The 23,746-nt window shown below is 44.4% G+C and overlaps 1 protein-coding gene across 1 annotated transcript in view; it reads left to right on the top strand.

The window, feature by feature from the left end:
- Window positions 1-23,746, top strand: part of TPCN2 (two pore segment channel 2) — a 1,483,468-nt gene that overhangs the window by 723,944 nt on the left and 735,778 nt on the right. Inside the window, exon 11 of the mRNA XM_044082617.1 lies at window positions 13,587-13,690. Within this exon, the coding sequence (XP_043938552.1) occupies window positions 13,587-13,690 (104 nt within the window). The remainder of the gene's footprint in view (window positions 1-13,586; window positions 13,691-23,746) is intronic.

Below are 23,746 nucleotides of genomic sequence, written 5' to 3'. Positions count from 1 at the left end.
AGCCACACGCTCCAGGGATCTAAACCTTGTCATCACAATAAACAAAACATGCTGGAGGGATAGGTTCCTGACTCAGAGACTCCCCAGACTCTGGAATAGATTGCCCATACATGTCAAGCAGAGTGCCTCTCTGGCCCTCTTCAAAAGGAACCTTGATGATTGGATGGGAGAAAGGAAATTCACCCCGATGATCATGTCAGTTGCCCTGCTAGACAGGGATCCAGGGAAGTAAATAGTGTGGGAAGAAATAGCCAGGAAATTGTTATAGCTAGGCTTGTATATGCCCTAGGGCTGATGGCCTAGTACCAACCTATGATTTATTTAATATTTATTATATATATTTTTGACTTTTTAGAATGATTTTGTATCATTAACTTTATTGTAATGCTTTAATTGATTTTAACTTTCGATTGGTTGGCTGTCTCATGTGTTCCTATTTTGAATTGTTATATAAAATGATTCATTGTGACTACTTTAGTTTTATTAGCACTGAGGAAGAGGGCATCACCCAAAAGCTTTGCATTTTATACATATTTTTTGCTTTAATAAAAGAGTTTGGCTTATCTAAGGTCAGAGCTTCTTCCTTTTCGTATTGAGAAACTGGGCCATTTTGATGCTGTAGCAAAGGATCAGATAACTAGGATAATTATGCAGCTACCAGCTACTCTAGGAAGTCTGTCTTTGGCAGGTGGTAGCCCTACTTGTCCTGTAAGTGATTGGCTGGGCCGTGGGGCTTACAGAACCCTCAGATTTATCTGCTTAGAGCAACAGAGCTTAAGGAAGCTGAGGCCAAACCTGCAGGTAAGTCATGGTTAGTCAATCCTGACTGAGGACAAAACTATTGCGTGATCTTACATCTGGGTCCATGGCCCAAGACATTTATATATTTTAAATTTAAGTTGGGCGAGAGGTCAGTTTGCCCATTCTAAGACAAGAACAGTACTCCCTTGATGCAGTGCATTTGTCATACATGCATTCAGGACTGAGTTTACTTGACAGTCACTGTGCACCAGCCACAAGCTCTCTTTCATGTGAGTTAAACAAGAACCCTTGATGTTATGTGGTCCTATCTCACCTCCATTCTTTACTCACTGGTTCGGAGCCGATTTTCGGCTCCGACTCGGCCAACTATTTTTCTAGCACAAAGCCTCTAATTGGCTGGGCTAACCCAGTATCCCAAGATACACCTCGCCCTAGCCCCAGATCTCATTTGCCGCTCGTAGACTTAGGACATGGTCTCGCTTGGCTGTGGCTAAGTACCCTTTTAAAATGCTTTTAGTATTTTAGCAGTCTTCTTTTTGACAAAAGCTATTTTGATAGCTATCGTTGTACCTGACTAGTTGTTGTGTGAGGTTTTGAGAGTTTGGTGTTTGTGGTATCCCTACTATTTTTCGTGGGCTAGGTCCATTTAAGTTAGAGGACCTAGTCCTCTACAGAGTGTTTCCTTGTTGTGTTGTGCTGTTGTGTTAGTAGTTACTCCCTGTTAGGAAGCGTTTAAGTTAGTTTCCTTGTCCATTTCTTGTTGGTCTTCCCGCCTTCCTTTTGTGTTTGACTTTGTCGGTTGTGTGTGGCGCGGTTGCTTGCCATGTCGAAATAACTAAAGGAACATAAACCCTCCGGGTTTAAGAAGTGTACAAAATGTGGATATAAAATGTCCATTACAGATGGACACTCCATCTGTGTTTATTGTCTTGGTGCTATTCATTTGCAAGAGTCCTGCAGTCTCTGTCATGTTTTTAGTCCTAGGGTACTGCAGGAACGTAAAAATAAATTGATTTTGAAGGGTCTGATCAAGCCCTCCTTCTAGGGGGCCTTGGAGTCGTCTCCGCCTTCTAGTACCAAGTCTAAGCCTACTAAGGCCAAGAAAAAGATCTCCGGCTCCGTCTGCTTCTTCAGAGCCATCGGAGAACGTTTGTAAATTGGATACTTCCTCCTCGGCTCCACTGTCCTCGGGGCCGAAGGAGAAGGACTCTGACATGGATACTACCTCCTCGGCTCCATTGTCCTCGGGGCCGCAGGAGGTATCTGTTGTACTGGAGTCTACCTCGGCTCCGATGCTTTTAGAACCTCTTTGGAGCAGGTCACCCAGTGTCAGGCATGAGTCTCCAGTTGGGAGATCTAGATCTCCTATTTCTTCCTATTTCTTCCAAATCCTCTAGGCTGTCTGATTTGGATGTGGATAGGGTGGTCCAGAGGCTCCTGCGGTCGCCGGTGTTAGCTAAACTGTTTTTGGCTCCGACAAAGTCGGCTCCGGAGCCAGTCCCTGTCGTGGTACCGATGATTCCTCCTCCGAGCACCCATGTGTTGTCGGAGCCGGAGTGCCCCGCGCCGAGTGATGTCCTTGCGTCGACTCAGATACCCCAGGCGAGTCTATTGGAGCCGGCGTTGGCTCTGTCCTCTGGTTTTGGTACTCTGGTTTCCTCAGTCGGACCTGAGGGGGGGTACCTTGGGACTCCTGTTCGTTCCGAGCCTCCCTCTCGGTACATCGACTCGGGGAAACCTCGACTCCGGTCATGATCCCGGAGACGGGTCGGTCCTCGGATTCGCGGGGACCTGCCTTCGAGGCCATGAGGAGCGCACTGCCCAGATTGTCAGTCACATCACCTGGATCGGTCACTCCATCCCCATACACTCTGGCTAGAGCCTCTGACGCCGGCCTATCCATGGATGGCGGAGCCCGAAGGTCTAGGGATACCCCTTTGAGCGGTCCCCTACTTTCTGAGGGCCCCTCAGTCGGTGCCTGAGGAGCCTCCCCAGAAAGAAGTGCAAGAGGAAGCACAGAGACTCCCAGGATGAGTCCCTCACCTCTGATACTGACCTCGAGGAGTCAGAGGGGTCCCCCAAGTTGTCCTCCGATGTCTCTTTCTCCGACATCCTGGAGATTTTGAGACGGAGAGGCGACTGACCTTCCAGGATCCCCTCTGAGGAGGAGTCGGTATTCCTCAAGGCCTTTGGAGCTCAACCCTCTGCCTCCTGGGTGTCTCCACCCTTCGATGAACTCCTGGATTTGATTTGTCGAAGGGTGTGGGAGAACCCTGATTCCGTGGAACCGGTGCCCAGACGTCCAAATAAATTCCTTTCTGCTCCCCCGGGGAAAGAGTCAAAGGGGTTTCGGTAGATGCCTTGGTGGTGACGGCAGCCACTCAGCAGGAAGTTGCAGAGGCTTCTTCTTCCGTCTATCCTCCTAACAAGGAGTCCAGGAGTATGGACTGGTACGGGAAGCATACCCTGTCTTCGGCGACCTTTACCTTGCGGTCGCTGAATTACCTTTGTCATTTCACTCTGCTCCAAAGAGATCTCCTTAAGGAGCTAGGAGATACTGTGATGGGTAACATGCCTGAGGCGGTAACGCAAACTGTTAACGACCAGTTGTCTACCCTTGGTTCCATTGTCAACTTGTCCATGAGGCTCATATCTTATGCAGCCGAAGGGGCAAGTAGGGCAGCTAGCTGAGGTGTAGCTCTCAGAAGGCAAGCCTGGATGTGCCTGTGTCATTTCGCTTCACTGATGCCCCCTTTGATGGGTCCTCTCTTTTTGGGACCAAAGTGAAAGACACCCTCACTTGATGCAAACAGGAGTGAAAGACACCATCTGCCGTAGGGGCCCGTTTCTCTCTCCCTTTTAGGCCTTACCCCAAGGCTCGGAGAGGGGGGAAAATGTAGTTCAAGAAGTCTGAGGCCTTTCCGTACAGCTCAGGGTGAGTCCCCCTCCAGAGGCAGAGGAGGGGTAAATTATTCTGGAAGACGCCATCCTAGAGGTAGAGGAGGCCCCCGCAACTCAGGAGACCATGATTCCTTTTGCGGTTCTTCATTCCAGCATTCCTGAGGCGTTACCCGACTTTGCTGTTCCAGAGCCAGTCGGGGGCCGAATTTCGTTGCATCCGGAAGCCTGGGGAAAGCATCACCCAGGATCGTTGGGTGCTTTGAATAGTTACCGGAGGTTACGCTATCCCCTTTGTATCAGCACCCCCTCCAGTCAGGAGAATCCTGGACGTTCCACCCAGTCAATGGGATCAAGCAGCACTAGAAGTTACAAAGCTGCTAGAAAAAGGAGTCATCCAAACAATCCCCTCAGACCATATCGGATCAGGAACTTACTCTAGTCTCTTTTTGGTGCCGAAAAGAACAGGTGACCTGAGACCCATCCTGGATCTCAGTCGACTGAATCACTACGTTCTGAAGTCCAAGTTCCGAATGGTCACGCTTCAGTCCATTTTTCCATTGCTGGAAAAAGGAGTATGGATGTGCTCCATCGATCTCAAGGATGCCTACTACCACATCAAGGTGGACAAGGCATCCAGGAGTCACTTGCGCTTCCTGCTGGGAGCCAGTCACTTTCAGTTTCGTGCCCTGCCCTTTGGTCTCACCACAGCCCACAGGGTGTTCACCAAGTGTTTGGCAGTGGTGACAACTCATCTGAGACGTCAGGGATTCCAGGTGTTTCCGTATCTGGACGACTGGCTTCTCACCACCCCCACCAGGCATCTGCTCGTTCAAGCCAGGGAGACTACCATAGCCCTGTGTCAGCAGTTAGGAATTACTTTAAACTGGGAAAAGTCTGCCTTGCTGCCCTCACAGCATGTTGTTTTTTATAGGAGCAGAGCTAGACTCTATTCAGATGCGAGCCTTTCTACCACAAGAGAGAATAAGGGTGCTGCAGTCTCAGATCCATGCACTATTGCCCCTCAAAAGAGTTCAAGCCAGGTTACTTCTCCAGCTTTTGGGTTCCATGGCCACCACCATCATGCTGGTGCCTCTGGCCAGGTTACATATGCGGATTCTGCAATGGCTCCTTTCCACCCAATGGTCATTTCAGAAACTTCCTCTTTCCCACTTGATACTTCTCACGGAACGGTGCAAACAGGACCTCCGCTGGTGGCAACGTTCCGCCAATCTGGACAAAGGGAGGAACTTGATTCCTATGTCTCCAGTGGCCATGGTGACCACAGATGCCTCCCAGATGGGGGGGGGGCATTATCTTGGCAGGACGGTCCAAGGCACGTGGCAAGATCACGAGGTACATCTGCACATCAATGTTCTGGAGATGAGAGCGGTGTTTCTAGCATTGCGAGCACTCCAAGACTCTCTACCTCTGGGAACAATTGCGATTCACTCGGACAACATGTCCGTAGTGTGGTACCTGAACAAGCAAGGGGGAACCTAGTCTTATCCCCTCTACAGAGAGGCCATGCGAGTGTGGCATTGGGCAGTATCTTCCCAACGGTTCTTAGTGGCAATGCACATTCCGGGAAAGTCCAACGTGATAGCGGACAGCCTGAGCAGAGCTATTCTGATGCCTTACGAGTGGTCCCTGAACAACCAAGTGGCGGTTCAAATTTTCAACAGGTGGGGGTCAGCCTTGCTGCGATCTCTTTGCCAGTCCCCTCAATGCCAAGTGCAGCGAGTACTTCACACTGATCCCCCCACAGGGGGAGTCACCCAGGGACGCTCTAGCCCACGATTGGCCTCCCGTTCTGGTCTACGCTTTTCCTCAGTTTCCTCTGATACCAAGAGTGATTCAGAAAGCCATATCCTTGTGAAGCTGGATGATTCTTATTGCTCCACACTGGCCTCGACAAGTATGGTTCCCCTTTCCTCAGAAGTACGCAGTGGACGGACCTTGGACTCTGGACCAGTGCCAGACCTCCTGACTCGCATGTCAGGCCAGCTCCATCTATCCCTGCGAACTCTCAGGCTGACAGCCTGGCTTCTTCACTTCCATCAATAATTAGATGGCATTCTTTTTCACCGGAGGTGGTACACATCTTGTCTTCATCTCATAAGTCTGCTAGGAAAATTTATTCCAGCAAATGTAAGAAGTTTTCCATTTTGGCTCAGGCCCAAGGTTTGGACCCCTTCATAGCCCCGATTCCATCGGTTTTAGATTTTTTTAGCCATGCTCTTCCATCAGGGCTCTGTGCCCTCTACCATTAAAGTGCAATTGGCTGCAATCTCCAACTTCCATACATCTTACGAGCCCTCTCTTATGGGCCATAAACTCTGCAAGGCCTTCTTGAAAGGCGCTTGGCTACTTTGCCCTCCTGTGTCAGAGCCTGTCATGCCATTGTACCTAAACCTTGTGCTACAAGCCATCACTTCACCACCCTTTGAACCAGCTGCCACCTGTGAACTGAAATTTTTATCTTGGAAAACAGCGTTTCTAATAGCCATTACATCGGCCAGAAGAGTATCGGAACTTCAAGCTCTGTCCATTAAACCTACGTATTTGACCATTCATAAGGACAGAGTTTCACTGAGACTTGACCCATCCTTCCTTCCAAAGGTGTCATCCACTGCTAATCTCCATCAGTCTATCAAGTTACCAGTGTTCTTTCCAAATTTTTCCAATAAAGCAGAGTTCAGGTTCAATCAGTTGGATGTGCACAGGCAATTAAGGTTCTATTTACACAGGACTAAACAGGTTAGGAAGTCTGATCAACTTTGTAGAAAAACTCGATACTGAAAAAGCAGATGCAAAAATACACTGAAACACAGCACAAGCAGTTGATGGTGCAAATAATCTTCTTTAATTCATTCTGGTACCTCGGCCTTCGCCTTCTTAAGGAATACATTTGTAATGCTTTTGCCCCCCATAATATATGTGAAATCCAAACCACATGGATTGTTTTTGATTTCCAAAATGAATTTGTCAAAATCCGTAGGATCACCTCTGCACAAAAATAGGAGATCGTCTATGAATCTTTTATATTTGACTACTTTGGTCTTGAAAAAATCATTTGTATAAATAAAGGATTTCTCAAAATGAGCCATGAAAAGAACAGCATATGAGGGCGCATAAGGTGCCCCCATAGCTGTCCCCTCATTCTGCAGAAAAAACTTACCTTCAAATTCAAAACAATTATGAGTTAAGAAAATTCTAAAAGCTTAATGATGTAGTTTGTCCTTGGTCCTTCACCTAACACTTTCTCTATGGACTCCAACCCCCAATATTTATTAATGCTCGTGTATAAAGATTTTACGTCCACGCTGGCCCAGTAAAAATCCTGTTCCCAAACAATGTTTTTCATTTCCTCACTTACTTCCCTGGTGTTTTTAACATGAGCTTGTACCTTGTGTAAATGACATTTTAACACTGAATCTAAAAAAATCCCTATGTTCTGTAAGTATGATCCTTTGCCTGAAACGATGGGGCCGACCCGGTGGGTTCCTTAAATCCTTATGAACTTTTGGAATAATAAAGAATCTTGCATTTCTTGGATTCTTTATGTGTATCCTCCTTACGTCAGTGGATGTGAAGAACCCTAACCTCTCACCCCTCTCTAAGATCTCTAATAACAAAGAGTTGTAAGTTTTGGTGATATTGGAAGCCAGTTTAGTGTAAGTTCTAACATCATTTAATAGCTCCAATGCAACAGAATTGTACTTTTCCCTGGGCAAGATGACCCAATTGCCCCCTTTGTCTGCTTGAGTAAATACATAGTACTTGTTAGATTCTTTTAAAACTGACAAAGCGTTCCATTCATCCTTACTTAAATTATATGATCTTTTACTTCTAACAAACTTTTCATGCTCATGTTCTAATTGCTTGTACAATGTTTTTTCAAAAACACATATAGCTGCATTGCTTTTAGGCGGATTGAAATTGCTTTCATAAGGCACTTTAGGAACATCAAATCTACCATAGCCCGTGTTAAACCCAAAACCATCTACACATGATACATTTTCATCGTTAGAAAAAATGTCAATTAAATCATTTTGATGTAAGGAAATGTCCATCAAGAGCTGTCCAAAATGGAATCTGTTATGTCATTTTGTCTTCTAGCTTCCACTTTGGCTTCATTCTCAGCAAAAAATGCTCTTCGATGCAACTTCCTGCAAAATTGCTTCGCATCCAACAAAATATCTGACAAAGAAGGAAACCTAGTGGGAACGAATTTTGTTCCTTTGCATAACACCCCCTTGCTTAAATCAGTAATGTTAGTCAGAAAGATTCAAAATGCGAAAGGGCTCACCTTCGTGAAATTGTGGCTGAAAATCATGAACAGTCTCGTTACTTTGTGGCAACAGAATATCCTCACACTGGCTGTTCGAAATGTTGGAAATGCTGTTACTGGCGAAGCAAATGTTATCTCCTCTTATTTTTGTTTTGAAAACGACGTCCCCTTCCTCTATTCTGCCCGAGCTTTGGCCCGAGTTGTTAGATCCTTCATTTGAACCTACAACAGCCTCCTGTTCCAGATTGAGGTCTTCGAAAGAAACACTCTTCCTGCTCGTAGATTCCATGTCGACTGAAGATATCGTAGTATCTCCCACTGAACCAGATCTCGGAGCTCCTCTGACGTCACGCCTTGCACTACGCTTTCTTTTAAAGCTGTATTGCCAAGAAAACAGCTTGCCGGACTCGTGATCCTTAGTATCACGAATCAATTTTCTTTTCTTGCGTGTAATCACCTCCGACTCCACTTTAGCTACTCTGGCTTTTATATTGACCATGTTTCCCTCGAAAATGTCAACCGAACTCTCACTTATAAGCTCCCTCTGCAATTGTAAGATAGAGGCACGAACTCTATCAAGTACCCTTTCGTTTCTCTTGACAAGGATACCCAACCAGCTCAAAGTACATTTAAGAGAGGTTGCCTTCCATTCTGCAGAAAGATCAGCCTCGTCGTCGCCAAACTCATAGGCAGGTAAACGTTCCACCCTTAACCCCCTAGGAGTTATATTGGAACTGATATATTTTTCTAATAATTTAGAATCGTAGAAAGTAGTTGCTTCCTTTACCATTGCCTTTTCCAACTCTGCATATTTAGACGAACAGTCCGTGAAAGTGCCACTCCATGGATCATTTGATGCCAACTTTTCATCCCTCTCCTTCCAAATCGAAATGAAATTTACCGGTTGAATTGATTGAGATGTTCCTGATGGGGTAACTGCTGTGACATTCACCGACATTGTAGAAAAACTCGATACTGAAAAAGCAGATGCAAAAATACACTGAAACACAGCACAAGCAGTTGATGGTGCAAATAATCTTCTTTAATTCATTCTGGTACCTCGGCCTTCGCCTTCTCAAGGAATACATTTGTAATACACAACACCACCCCTTTTATTACATCTTCATATCATTATTGAGTACACACAAGTTTATTTTTAAACATCAATGTGTTTACAGTTTTTAATTCATTCAAAAAACAAAGTTTTTAATCACAATGAAAGCGTTTTTGAGATTTTCTTATGATATACATGTAATGAAATTCATGATATGAGTATAAAGTGACATAAATTAAAAAAAATTTAAAAGGTTGAATAAGAAAATAAATCAGTAAAAAACAATATACCAGTAGAATTTGAAATATATGGGTGCATGTTCACTTTTACTCAATTTATTCACAAATTGGTTGTTTGATTAATTGATTAAGTAATTAATTATGTAAATTTGATATGAAGGTGTAATAAAAGGGGTGGTGTTGTGTATTACAAATGTATTCCTTGAGAAGGCAAAGGCCGAGGTACCAGAATGAATTAAAGAAGATTATTTGCACCATCAACTGCTTGTGCTGTGTTTCATTGAAGTCTGATCAACAGTTTGTGTCCTTTTCAGAGAACAGAGCAGGTTGTCCTGTTTCCAAGTGCACAATTTCTAAGTGGATTAAAGACTGTATTTCCTTCATATACTCTGCGGCAGGTAGAAGTTTACCTTTTCCCGTCAGAGATCACTCTACCAGGGCAATGTCTATGTCGATAGCTTTCCATTCCAGGCTTTCACTGGATGATATTTGTGCTGCGGCCACCTGGGCCTCTCCTCACACCTTTATCACTCATTACAATCTGGACGTGGCTTCTAGGGGCCGGGCTTCCTTTGGTTCCATGGTTCTCAGGAGTATCTTTCTATGAGCCTCCCAGGATAGAGGTGCTGGGGACGCTGTCCCGTGAGTAAAGAATGGAGGCGAGATAGGACCACATAACATCAGTTAGTTATGTACTCACCATAACGATCGATGTATTTGGTCCATCTCGCCTACATTCTTATGTACCCCCCCACCTGCCCCCTTCCTAGAGGATTTGGAGGAACATTGGCTCTGTGAACCCTTCAAGGTCAGTTGTTTTTCTTTCCTTGGCTGGATTCCCTTCCAGAGTTGGTAATGTATGGGTCATGATTGGTATGGTTGCAAACAAGATCTGGGGCTAGGGCGAGGTGCATCTTGGGATACCGGGTTAGCCCAGCCAATTAGAGACTTCGTGCTAGAAAAATAGTTGGCCGAGTCTGAGCCGATTCTCGTCTCCGAACCCGTGAGTAAAGAATGTAGGCGAGATGGACCACATACATCGATCGTTATGGTGAGTACATAACTAACTGTTTTGTATTTTTGAGGTGGTGTGGGGGGGGCAGTCTTAGTCCTTCTTTGAAAGTGCATGGATGTCAGGCCTTTTTTTCTCTGAGGTGGGTCAGAATGTTGTCCTGTGCTATTATAACACCCACCTTTATCAGCCTCTCATTTATGGTTTTTCTTGTGGCAAAGTATACCCTTACATCTCATCACCATCCTGTCTGCCCACTGTACTCTGAGGAAGGGAAACTTTGGAGTCCTTCCTCCGATCCGCTATTCAGATAAGCTGCCTTGGTACCCTGGAGGCACTGTCACTGCTCCTTTGGCCCCCAAGAGGGTTTGATGCTTTGAGTTTGTATTTAATCTTCCTAGTGCTTTCCTTTGTGAGGTATAGGTAGACCACCACTGGCTTCAGAGAGTGGTACATTTTTCTGTCTTGCTACCTGACACTTCAGTTTTGGGGAGATTTAGCAACTGGGTGTTGTCCTCTGCCACTTTAAAAGCCAAAGGTCTTCAGTGAGGAGTCTTGTGTGTTCAAGGGCTTAGTTGTACCTAGTGGGACTTCCATTAGATACACTTGGGGCCTTCCCCTAGTTTAGGCTCAAAGAGAGCCTTTTCTAGACCCTGTCTACAGCGGCTAAGGTGGGCTTATATGTAGACTAGTATGTTATTTCAAGTGATCCATGTTCCTAGCAATGCAGGAAACTCCAATGGACCTATCCATTGAATATCCTCCATAGTGTAACGTAGATTCCCCTTTCCTGACATTTTTTGTCTTATGGAACCTCAGAAAATTTAAGATAGCTAGGTAACATTCCACTTGGGCCTTCAAGGAAAAAGGTTATTTACATGGGTAGAATGGTAACCTAAACCAATACAGTTGGTCTTTTGCAGGTGCTCATGATGTTTACAGACTTCTGTATCAGTTGTTTCTCAGCTATTTTGTGGTCAGTCTTGTGTAGTTGCTTCTGTCAGTCATGACTTTGTAGGACGATAGGATTCTGGAAGAGTGCTAGATAGTCAGACAGTTTCTTTTGGAAGTATTGTTTCTTCTTCCTCCTTTGACACAATCAATTCCTGCAAAGGACTTGAACTTGTAGATCGACAGGCTTCTCCAGCCAAATGTTGAGACTATATGTTTAGAAGTGCTGGAGTTTAATTTATTGATAAACTATTTGTAGTGGTGATCATCTCAGTATATGGGATCTCAGGACTTCAGTCAGGAGCCCCTTTTGAGTCTTCTGAGTTTAGGTCCTCTAAGATTGAACTCCTGTTTCCTTTGAAAGTGGCACTCACTTGTCCTTGAACTAGTCCTTTCACCTCCTGATTACTTCAGAGGACAGAAATCTAAGCAAAGGAAACCCTTCTGAAACAGGATAAGACCTGTTCAGTTATTTGACTCTGTACATGAATTTAGGGAAACTAACTAGGTGTCCAACTTCCTATATCAGACAGGAAAGAGAGAGAGAGAGGAAGTAACTTGCATTTGCCAAGCATACATTCCAAGTTGATGGGAAATGGCATTAACTTTTTCCATCTCACCAAAACCTACCATATGTAAATGGTGCACCCCACATCCATTCTAATAGTAGAGTAGCTCCCTCCAGATTGTGCTTCAGGAATTTCTCCATTGCTGATATTTATGCCATGGTCATTTTGTCTTTTCTGCATACCTTCAGCATGCCTTACTGTCTCAACAGCAAATGGAAGAACCAGTTCTTTACTTTTTGTCTCGGTATTTCAGACTTCTTCCTAATGAGCTCTACTTTTGTACAGTCCTCCATCTCCATTCATGGTAGTATTTGCTTCAGGACCCATGAAAGAGGGTCCTTAATAAAATAGATGTATCTATAACCTTGTTAGCTGATGTGCAGGAGAACCAATGACGATTATTAAGGAATACCGTCACTAATCATGTTTGGACAAACCACTTATCTGCCAGTGTTCACCCCAGAGAGGTGGATTATTCCTGTGAGTGGGCATGTATGTACTTGCATATTCCTTAACAGTGTCAGATCTTCATTGTTTTGATTTGTAAGTATTTGCTTTGGCTAAAAAATGAACTACTTAGCTTGGGTCAAGTGTGTTTTGTAGTCAGTATCACAGTAAGTTTGTTCCAGAGTATGTGGCTGTCCCAAAGTACAAGATCTCTTTATATCTCCCTGCAGCTGACCATAAAATTCCTCCAGCTGCTGTCCTTGTTTACCTGATTGATGGGCTCACTTAAGCCCCCCCCCCCAGTTTACCTTTACCTTAAAACCTGCCACCCCACAGCGACCTTGAGTTCCACAGTTGCTGCCTTCAGAGGGTTGCATGCACAATCTCGCAACTAAACTGTATGCTCGCCAGACTCTTAATGCTCCTGGCAGCAACCTAGGTTGCCACCCTCCCTCAAGAATGGGTGAGCTAGTATTGTCCATTCACTCCTATGTTCCCACACCTGGTCCCTCCAGCGTCCATGTAGCTAATCAAACATGTCTAGTCTGTGGTGCAGTAAGGGTCTTATTCTCTGCCATGTGGCCAGTCTAGAGTATAGCACCATTTGGTTAAAAAAAAATTGTAATTTTGATTGGATGAAATGATGAATTCAGGTCAACCGATAAGGTCCAGATATAGCTGATATATCAGCTTTGTGATTATAGTATATCAACCAGAAATCAAAATGACCATATTATAATAAAATGATTTATAGTGATACAGAAGTGTCTCACTGTGTTTTTAAAAACTTTTAAATTTGACCATATTATAACTATTTATGCACGATCTAAATCTCACAGGCAGTCTAAATTTTTGCAGTACAGCTTAAGAGTTGTCGTAAATAATTTGTCTCCCTGATTATACTTGGGGTAGTACATATAAAGTCTGCACTTTAAATGCTGCTTCACAGCACTTTGTTTACACTTCATTTCATACCTGGGATGCCTTCTGTTCTGATTTTGCATATTTTCCATGTGACCGTGTGGATGTTTTTCACCAGGGTTTCAGTTTTTCTCTTGAATCCCTCAGACATGCAGGTAGGAGAGATGGTAAGAGTGCAGTGTGCATATGATTGTGTGTATTCTGACATCCTGTTTGTGATTACTACCTTTTGCCTTTCTTGCCATGATCCGCCTTCCCTCTAAGTTGGATAAAGCAGATAATGGAAATGTATGACTTTTTTTCTGCTTGTTGCATTTCATTTTTGCAGGTTACATGGTGACAGGTATTTGAAACTTGCTGTTTGTTACAATGAAACCAAGTTTAGGTATACAAAATCCTTTGTGCTGATTTTTGTTTCATTCATTCTTTTCGTATGTAGGCATCGGTACGGACATCTGTTCTGAGGAGGCGGTTAGGAATCAGAGCTGCATTTCAGGTGCTCTGCTATCAGAGACAGTCCAGGGCAGGTGTCGATGAACACTTGTACGTATGTAAAGCACATACTATTATAGTATGATTAGCACATCCTTTTTATTATGACCATATTAGCAAGTCTCAAGATGTAGAACTGAAGTATGATTGCACTGTGATATTTAATCATTATGCGGTCAGAATTACAGGATTATTGTACCTCTTTGAATTGGAGAAGTGATTTGCCCGACGAGCTTTCATTTTAAGTTGCAGTCTTCTGGCTTTCCTGTGATAAGCTTCACCTAACACAGAAAATCTTGTTTGGGAGTATGCTTTTTTAAAGAGCAGAAATATTAAGCTGGTAGTCTCCATTTCTGTTTCTGTTTTCTTCTTCTTCTTTCGGCTTTTTCCCGGTTAGGGGTCGCCACAGCGGATCACCTGTCCGCTCATGATTGGCAGTGGAGTTGTACAGTGTCGAGTTGCCAGCCCGGCGCCCAACCTTCCACAGAAGGCACACACACACATCCACTCACACCTAGGGCCAATTTAGGGTGTCCAATCCACCTGCAGCATGTCTTTGGGATGTGGGAGGAAACCGGAGCACCCGGAGGAAACCCACGTGACCACAGGGAGGGCATGCAGACTCTGTACAGAAGGCACCCCAGCCGAGGATCGAACCAGAGAACCTCTTGCTGTGAGGCGACAATGCTAACCACTGCACCACAGTGGCCGCCCATTTCTGTTTCTGTTTTAATTATTGTAATTTTACTCACCAACCAGGCCAACTCCAGCCACCCTTTTCTGAGTATTCTTTTCAAGTCCAGTGGAACTCGATGCCTAACGACCAGATTATCACTGGAGTTTGAATTTCACCCTCCCATTTTGAAATGTCTCCTTTTGTCAGATACTATCTAATGTTTTGTTGTAGTGAAATTATGTTGGAGATTTATTTTATCCTTGAAAGTAAGTTAATTATTTAAATGATGTTTTAAAAATTTTTTTTTTTGTTTGTTTTTTTTGTTACAGCTGATAACATAAGTCCCTGTTTTCAATGGCAGTCAAGGAAGTTTTTTTTCTAGGCACTACAGAAGGAAGAAATCAGATTACCAGTTTACAAAATTTAGCAGCTATGTTACACAGAGTTAGAATATTTGTATGCAGTAGATGTAACAGCAATATCTAATATTGACTAATGTGGGTATACACTGGTACATGTAAGACTTGCTTTTCTCCAATAGAAGGAGCTCCCACTAATGTCCCAGATTTTAATCCCTTTCATTATTCTTTTGAATCAGTCATACCCTCTCCTGACTCACTGTACCCATATTACCAAGACAGTGAGAGTCGTGTTGAGGTAAGCTGTCATCTACAAGGTGGATATGGTGTGGGGTGGAGAAGTATGATCTCATTATAGATGCGGTGTATATGTAGGGGCTAGGGGGAAGGAGTAGTGCACATGCATTTCATAAACACTCTCCCATTTAGTTCAGAGGTTTTACGAGAGGCTGCCCAGCTAATGATATTCATAGGACATATGGAAAGATTAAAGGCTGTGTCATTCTTGATGTACATATTGGCAACATTAAATGTGAACAATAGTGCTACAGAGAAATTTTACGTAATACATTCTTCATTAAATGTGTAACTCATTTGTTTAGTAATTTCTTTCAAAAATATTTTTATTTATTTTGACATTTATTTATTGTGAAAGTCTGACTAGGCCAGCAAGTGCCCATTTTCAGCAAAGACCCAGGGAGATGAGCTCCACAATCACAATATTTCAAAAAAATGAAGTACAGATATTTAAAAAACAAAGTATCATTCTACATTACAAAACATTAAATTCAATTATTTTAAATCACAGAGTTTCATGTCACACTACAAGAGTGAAAAAACGTAATAAGAAAAACATAGAACGTATGATCTGATGTTGTTGATCCTCGTTCATTCCTTACATCTGGGTTGTCAGTTCCGCCCTCTGAACCGAGCCGGCCATCTTCCAAGCTCGCATAAGCTAAACTCTTACCCAGAATCCCCCTCTCCCTATTACCTCAGATTGTTTGCCGCATCGCCATTCAGTCGTGTCAAGCCATTGCTCTTGAGCTAAGTTACTTTTCTTGATATATTACCTCGTAAATTTACCTTTCTTCAAGGAAATTTATTTGTATAGTTGTTTCTTACCTATCGCATCTAGCGACTCTGTTTTTACGTGTTTTCCCTCTTTCTTTCCGTGTTATCTGTTTTACCATCATTGGTAATCTTTCCCCTTGTACCTTCGGGTATCCTTTGTACCATAGCTGTTACTCTACTTTCCCGTTTTCTTTCCTTTCTATCTGTTTTTTTCTCTCACCTATCATGGCAGAAAAGAAAGTATGTCCGGCCTTTAAGAGGTGTACTACTTGTGGCCACAAGATTTCTACTTCAGACGCACATGCATTGTGTGTACTGCTTGGGTGAACCTCACTGAATTGTCGACCTACCTTGTGGGATTTGTAAAAATTTTTCAACCCGGACCCTCTTAGAGAGGAAAAACAAACTTATTTTAAAGGCTATTATGAAAACCCCCCTTTACAGAGGCTATTTCTGAGTCGGAGGCTTCATCCCCTCCTAGCTCCCATAGAAAGAAAGACAACCTAAAGAAGACTAAATCTCTTCCTTCGTCCCCTGCTGCGGACCCCCAGTAACCGAGACCAAAGAAAGTTAAATTGTCCGAAGCCGTCAGCACTGTCTCCTACTACGGCACCGAGTGTGCTTCAGCATTGGAACTGCTGGGATCCTCGGCTCAGACCATTTCACTGGTACCGATCTTCAGTCTATGCAGACTGCTACGATGTCAAGGGATTTTCTAGCGCCTGTACCTTCTTTGGCACCGACAGTGCTCTCTGCACCGACTCTCCAGTCGGTTCAGAGTACTCCTTTGTTGGTGCAGACTCTCTTGGCACCGACTACGGTGCCAACTACCTCTACGGCACCGACCTTGTCGGTGCAGACTCTGTTCTCGGCACCGACAACTCTCTCGGTGCAGACACTGATAGTACAAGCCATTACATCACCGTTGCCTACGGTGCAGACACCTATCCTACCTGCTGTTGTGACTTATTCTCTTTTTAAAGACCCCTTTGCGGGCTCTCGGTGTACTCCATCTCTAGATAGACCTGACTCTCCATCAGCTATGTCCATGAGATCCACTAGAAGCCTCTTTGAACATGATGTGGCACGCCATGTGGGCCAATTGCTTTCGGCTAGAGGAATCCCACCTCCCAAGACCTAGCCCTCCCATGGAGGGGAACATTTTTCCTCAGAGATCCCTACTTGTTCTTCTCTGTCATCTTCAGCCTTTAAACCCCTTCCTAGAACACAGACTTCCCTTGCTGCGGCTCCTTTTGTATACCTCAATAAGGAACCGCAGCTGCCTTTTTGGCAGGAGAGACCCTTTACTCCTGTCACTTCTTAGGATGCTAGCTGTGGCACGGTTTCTCCTGCATCCCATGGCCATCCAGAGACTCCTAGTCGACAGGCTGGGTTGCTTGAGTGAGGGGAGGGGTGACTGTAGGCTCCCACCCCTCATTAGGTGGACCAGCCTTTCAACTTATTGAGAAGGCTCTTCCCGCTGTAGGCAATCCTGTGCCACCAAGTTTTCCGTCCTCCTCTGGGCCGCAACTCACACAAGCCACGCCTAGCAGACACCAGTCACAAGGGCCTCAGGATACACTGCCACAGGAGGCCCTTCTTGCGCTGTCTTCCCCAGCATCTCCCTCTGGGGAAGATGATCACAAGAGTTTGTGTAAGAGGAAGAATGTGGGCTCCCCAGAAGAGTCCATCATGGAAGACATAGATTTTGATGATGGAGAAGGGTCCCCTTGATCACCCTCTGAGGTATCCTTTGGGGGTATCCTTGAAATCCTTAACCAAAGAGGGGTGATTGGCAGCCCTCTAACCCAACCTCTGAAGAGTTTGTGTTCCTGCAGGCCTTTCGTGCCCAGCCCCCTACCTCCTGGGTTACTCCACCTGCCGAAGAACTTGTCTGGCTCGTCGTGCAGCGTGCATGGAAGGCTCCTGACACCGTTGAAGACATTCCCCGGAGGCCAGATTAAATCTTGTCCCCTCCAGATACTGACCCCCACTGGTCCAAAGGTCTTCCGGTCAATGCCATGGTGGTGGCCGCAACTAAAAAGGATCTGGCAGAAGAGCCAGACTGTCCATCCACCCAACAAGGAGTCCTGGGCACTGGACAGATTAAGGAAGCGTACCTTTGCATAAGTGACCTTTGCGGTTAGGTCCCTGAATTATATGGCACATTTTACCAGGCTTCAGAGAGACTTAATTTCTGAGCTGTCAAACTTTGGCCAGAGCTGTGTCTGATGAAGTCCGTGACAAAGTGGCTTCACAGTTAGCCATCCTAGAATCAGTATCTAACTCCTCCATGCGTCTGATTTCTCATGCATCAGAAGGAGCAGCTAGAGCAGTGGGTGCAGGCATAGTCATGAGACTGCATGCCTGGATGCGCCTGTGTGACCTCGCAGAACTCTTCAAGGCTTCCTTTCTGAACGCTCCCGTTGAAGCCTCTTTATTTGAACCCAAAGTGAAAGACACACTGGCTAGATGTGAACAGGACGGTAAGACCCTTGCTGCCGTGGGCATCCGTTACTCTTCCCCTCAACGGACTTTCTCCAGAAACCAGAAGAGCGAGAAGATGTGGCACAAAAAGTCTCAAGGTTCTTTTTGTGACACACAAGCCAATTTCTCCCCTAGAGGCAGAGGGGGCAACTCATATGGAAGATGCCCCTTTCAGGGCAGAGGAGGTCCGCGTAACCAGGGTTCCAGAGAAGACGACTCTGGTCAATCCTAGCAGCGCTCCTGAAGAGCGGCCCAACTGCTTTCCTCTGGAAGCGGTTGGGGGTCATTTCTCTTTGTACCTTTCTGCCTGGCTCACCATTACCACCGACTCTTGGGTACAAAAGATAGCCAGAGGTTATCATTATCCCCTTCCATCTTTGTCCCGTCCCCCTAAGAAACCTTCCCGATGTTCCACCCAGTCAAAGGAAAAGAAGCAGCAGTAGAGATCTCAAAGCTGCTAGGAAAAAGAGTCATCCAAGTCCCCCCAGACTAGATAGGATCCGTATTCTACTCAAGACTATTTTTGTTGCCAAAAAAGACCAGGGACTGGAGACCAATTTTGGATTTCAGTGGATTAAACAAGTTTGTAAAGGTACAGAAGTTCCGGATGGTCCCAATTCAGTCTATCCTCCCACTCTTGGAAAAAAGACGATTGGATGTGCTCTATAGATCTTCAATATGCGTACTACCACATAAAGATGGACAGACCATCAAGAAGATTCCTTTGCTTCAGTGCAGGAGCCAGTCATTACCAGTTCTGAGTACTGCCCTTTGGACTCTCTACAGCCCACAGAGTGTTCACAAAGTGCATGGCAGTCGTCACAGCTCACTTCCATACCTAGATGACTGGCTCATTACCGCCCCCACCAGACATCTATTGAAAGCATCCCTGGCATACTCTCTTCACACCGCAGGAAGGCTAGGCATAACTATAAACTGGCAAAAATCCAACCTGACCCTGTCTCAGTCCATAGAATTCATTGGGGTCCTGTTGAATACAAAAAGCTGCAGAGCATCCATTCCAGACCACAGAATCCTAAGGATAAAACAACAACTCATACCGATCCTTTCAAGAGAAAAATCCACTGCGCATTCTGTTCTCCAGCTGCTGGGTTCCATGGCAGCCTCCATCACTATTGTCCTCTTTGCGAGGTTCCACATGAGGCTTCTACAATGGCTACTACTTGCCCAGTGGTATCCCTTCCAGTACCCTCTATCATCCAAGATTTGGGTAATCCAGAGGTGCAAACAAGACTTAATTTGGTGGATGTCACAGAACCCGTCACAGTGGTCTCGTCCTTTTACCCCCCACCAGCATCCCAAGGCTACAGTGACCACAGATGCCTCCTTGATTGGGGGGGCTATTTCAGGGAAAGACAGTACAGGGCACGTGGTTCAAAATGGAGGCCTATCTGCATATAAATGTCCTAGAGCTGAGGGTGGTGCTTCTAGCGTTGCAAGCATTCAGCCCCCTACTGCCATCAGGGACTATTGCGGTACACTCAGACAACATGGTATTAGTCTGGTACATCCAACAAACAAGGCGGAACCAAATCTTACCCACTTTGGCGGGAGGCCATGAGAATATGGCAGTGGGCGATAGTTACCAACCACTTTCTCATCGCAACGCACATTCCCGGGAGTTCCAGCATGATAGCAGACAGACTCAGCAGGTGCATTCTACAACCTCACAAGTGGTCCCTGAATCCTTTAGTAGCACCGGAGATTTTTAACCACTGGAGTCTCCCTTGCTGCAACCTCTTTGCATCCCTGATCATTTATAAATGCAGCAACTACTTCGCCCTCATTCCCCCTTGGGGACAGTCACCCAGGGATGCTCTAGTCCATGATTGGCCCTCTGGTCTACTTTATGCTTTTCTCCCTCTTCCTCTCATTCCCCAGTTCCTGAAGAAAGCCACCGGTTGAAGAGCAAAGTAATCCTCATAGCGCCATATTGGCCTCGTCAAATTTGGTTCCCCTTTCTATGGCCTCACCTGCTAGATCAACCATGGATTCTCGATCCAACTCTGGAGTTGATCTCCCATCCGCAGAGCCCGATTCACCCCAACTTGAACAGCCTGAAGCTCACAGCTTGGCTCCTTCACTTCCTGTGATTGCCAGGCAGAATGATCTTTCTTCCCCAGTATGTGATATTCTTATTGCATTTCATAAGTCTTCCACCAGAAATACATATCTCAGCAAGTGGAAAGGTTTATTATTTGGCGTAAGGAAAAGCAGATGGATTCCTTTTCAACACCAGTGCTGGTGGTACTGGAATACCTGTCAAGTTTATTCCAGTCTGGCCTCTCTGCTTCTACCATTCGGGTTCATTTGGCTGCAATATCTAATTTTCACAATGGTGTCCAAGAGTCTTCCCTTATGTCACACAAATTATGCAAGACCTTTCTAAAAGGCGTAAATAATTTGAAACCCCCATTTAGAGAACCTACCCAGCCATGGGACCTGTCATTAGTCCTGTAAGCTCTGACAAAGTCACCTTTTGAACCAGCTTCTTCATGCAACCTCAAGTTTCTCTCATGGAAAACTTTGTTCTTGGTTGCCATTACTTATGCCAAACGCATTTCTGAACTTCAAGCTCTGTGCATCAAACAGCCCTACTTGACCTTTCATAAAGATAGTGTCATTGAGAACTAATCCTTCCTTTCTGCCAGAAGTGATCTCTGAAATGTCCATTAACCTAACCATTGATTTGCCAGTTTTCTTTCCCAATCACTCTAACAGGGGAGAATATTGCCTACATACCCTAGACATTCACAGGCAAATAACTAAGGCTTCTCTCAAATCAGATCAGTTATTCTTGGCCTATTCTGGACCTAGATTAGGATGTGCTGTTTCTAAGGTCACATTGGCTGAAAGGTTAAAAGACATTGTAACATTTATTTACAAAGAGCACAATATCCCTCTAACTACAGCCATAAGGGCTCATTCCACAAGGTCGGTAGCAACTTCTGTTGCCTTCCATGCTAGAATTTCTTTACATGACATTTGTGCAGCTGCAACTTGGGCTAGACCTCATACCTTCATCAACCATTACAAATTGGATTTGGCCTCCAGAGGAAGAGCATCTTTTGGTTCAGTGGTGCTCAGAAATGTCCTTCCATGAGAGCCTCCCAGGAATAAAGGTAGCTGGAGAGACTGTCCCAGTCGTAAGGAATGAACGAGAATTAACATCAGATAAAGAAGTTATGTCTTACCATAACGTTCCATCTGTGTTGTTGATCCTCGTTCAGTCATTACGACCCTCCCTCCTTCCCCCTCCTGAGGCTTATAGTGGATCCCACCATCCGGTTCCGTTAGGTCATTTGACCAGAGGTAGCCTCTACCTTTTTTGACTTGCAAACTCAATCTGAGGTAACAGGGAGAGGGGAATTCTGGGTAAGAGTTTAGCTCGAGAGTTTGTGGCTGACGCAAGCTTGGAAGATGGCCGGTATGGTTCCGAGGTCGAAACAGACTACCCAGACGTAATGACTGAACGAGAATCAACAACACAGATGGAACGTTATGGTAAGACATAACTTCTTTTTTCATAGTAGAATTCGGTGAAAAACAGTAACATGAGTTGGAGAAAATATGTGAGGAAAAACTCAGTCCTATTTTTTACATGGATTAGTATGTGATAAATGAGACTTGCCACAACTTTAGTAAGATATGTAATGAGATATGAGAGATTATATGATTAGAGACAGTGAGGTGAAATTGAGTGATTAAGTATGAGAGAGAGATTCATATTATGATTATTCAAGGAAGAAGGAGGGATAGAAGGAGATTATAAGAGTGCAGGGTATGGTGTCTTCAGGTAGCTGAGGTGAGTAGGGAGGAAAGATAAAGAGGTAGTGGAAAGGTCTGCAGAGATTGTGAATATGGTAAGGTAGTGGGAAAACAAAGAAAAGTTGAATAAGAGACTGAAGAGAGTTGTGAAGTGTGATCTAGGTTGAAAGGGGTGAGTGAAGTATTGTTAAGTTCAGCCAGGATTGGCACAGGTCCAAGATTTTGTAAGGTATTTTTTAGGGAGCATTTCAAGGTGGGTAGGTTAGAAATTGTTCTGGTGGTTAGAGGTAAGGAGTTCCATTATTTTATTTATTTTTTGCTTCTGAGTATGAGTATAGGCTTTGTCAAGGGGGTTCTGTTTTGGTTTATTTATGGTGAGAAGTTGTTTGCCTTCTGATTTGAGTTCTTTTTGGAAAATATATGTTGATTAAAGGGTTACCAGCTGAGCAAACTAATGGTTTGTGTATGATTTTATGTATTGTTATATGTTGAATGTAGGAGAGCTGGAGGAGCACCAGTCAGCTAAGGGTATGCAGAGCTTTACAGTGATGGGTAAAGTAGGATGAATTAGTAGCAAACCTGACAATTTTGCTGTGCAGCTTTCAAGTTTTTTCTTATGAAGGATTGTAAATTGATTAGAATTGATGTTACATGGAGTAGGGAGGGCAGAAGATTTTTGTGGGTGTGCTCAGAAAATGTTTGTGTATAGCATGCCTAGTTTTTATGAGTTTCAGATTTAGATCCTCATCTGTTGTGAGACATAGTTTGGTATGGTGGACTCATTCATTTTCAGTGCCATTTGCTGAAAAGAATTTGAAAGATGCTCTGTTAGGGGTGTGAGTTTTTGGGGTAAAGAGGAGGAGTTTATTTTTTTCACTGTTGAGTAGGAGGAGTGCTGTTGTAAGACAAGTTTCAGTGGAGATGACAGCTTGTTGAGTGATTTCTTGAAGGTGTGCTAAGGTGTTTGAAGGATAGATGATGGAGTCATCTGCATATTGAATCAAGATGCCTTCACAAGAAGATGAGTGTAGCTTATTGATAAAAATATTGACTAGAAGAGGGCCAAGAATGCATCCATGTGGGTCTCTTGGGGAAGTTAAAAGGTATGCCATTCTACAGCTTGTCACCTGTTTGCAAGGTAGCTAGAGAATCATTGAATAGATGGAGATGCTAGACCCAGGGTGGAAAATTGATTGATGAGTTTATTGTGAGACACCATGTCAAGGGTTTTTGATCTAGAAATACTGTAGATGCAAGTTTATTACAGTTGCAAGCTTTATTGACAGTGTCTGTAAATGATAGTAATGCAGTAGAGGTGCTGTAGTCTGACCGAAATCCATGTTGCATATTAGTACTTAGCTTAGTTTGTTAGAGATAGTGGAGAAATTGTTGCAGGATACTTCTTTCAAGGATTTGAGAGAGGGGAGGCAGGATGGCTGTGGGAAGGAAATTTGTAAGGCCAGTGGAATTACCTCCTTTATGTAAGGTGCTAATATGTGCCAATTTCCTCAAGTAAAGGGACACAAGATTCTGTTATTGATCTATTAAGAGTGCTGATTCAGTATGCTATTGCATCTGCAGCTAGATTAGGTATTAAAGGGGAAAATTGTCAGCTGAGTAGGAACAAGGTTTTAGATTTGATGTTGCCTTCATTTGCTCCTCAGCCTGTGGGGTCTGATCCGAGCTAGGCTTCGACTCCAACTCGGCCGCATACTAAAGCTT

The sequence above is a fragment of the Protopterus annectens genome, chromosome 9.part0, assembly GCF_019279795.1.
Source record: "Protopterus annectens isolate FY-2018-M chromosome 9.part0, PAN1.0, whole genome shotgun sequence".
Classification (NCBI taxonomy): Eukaryota; Metazoa; Chordata; order Ceratodontiformes; family Protopteridae; genus Protopterus; species Protopterus annectens.
The sequence above is the reverse complement of the archived record's forward strand: the minus strand, read 5'-3'. Positions and strand labels throughout refer to the sequence as shown.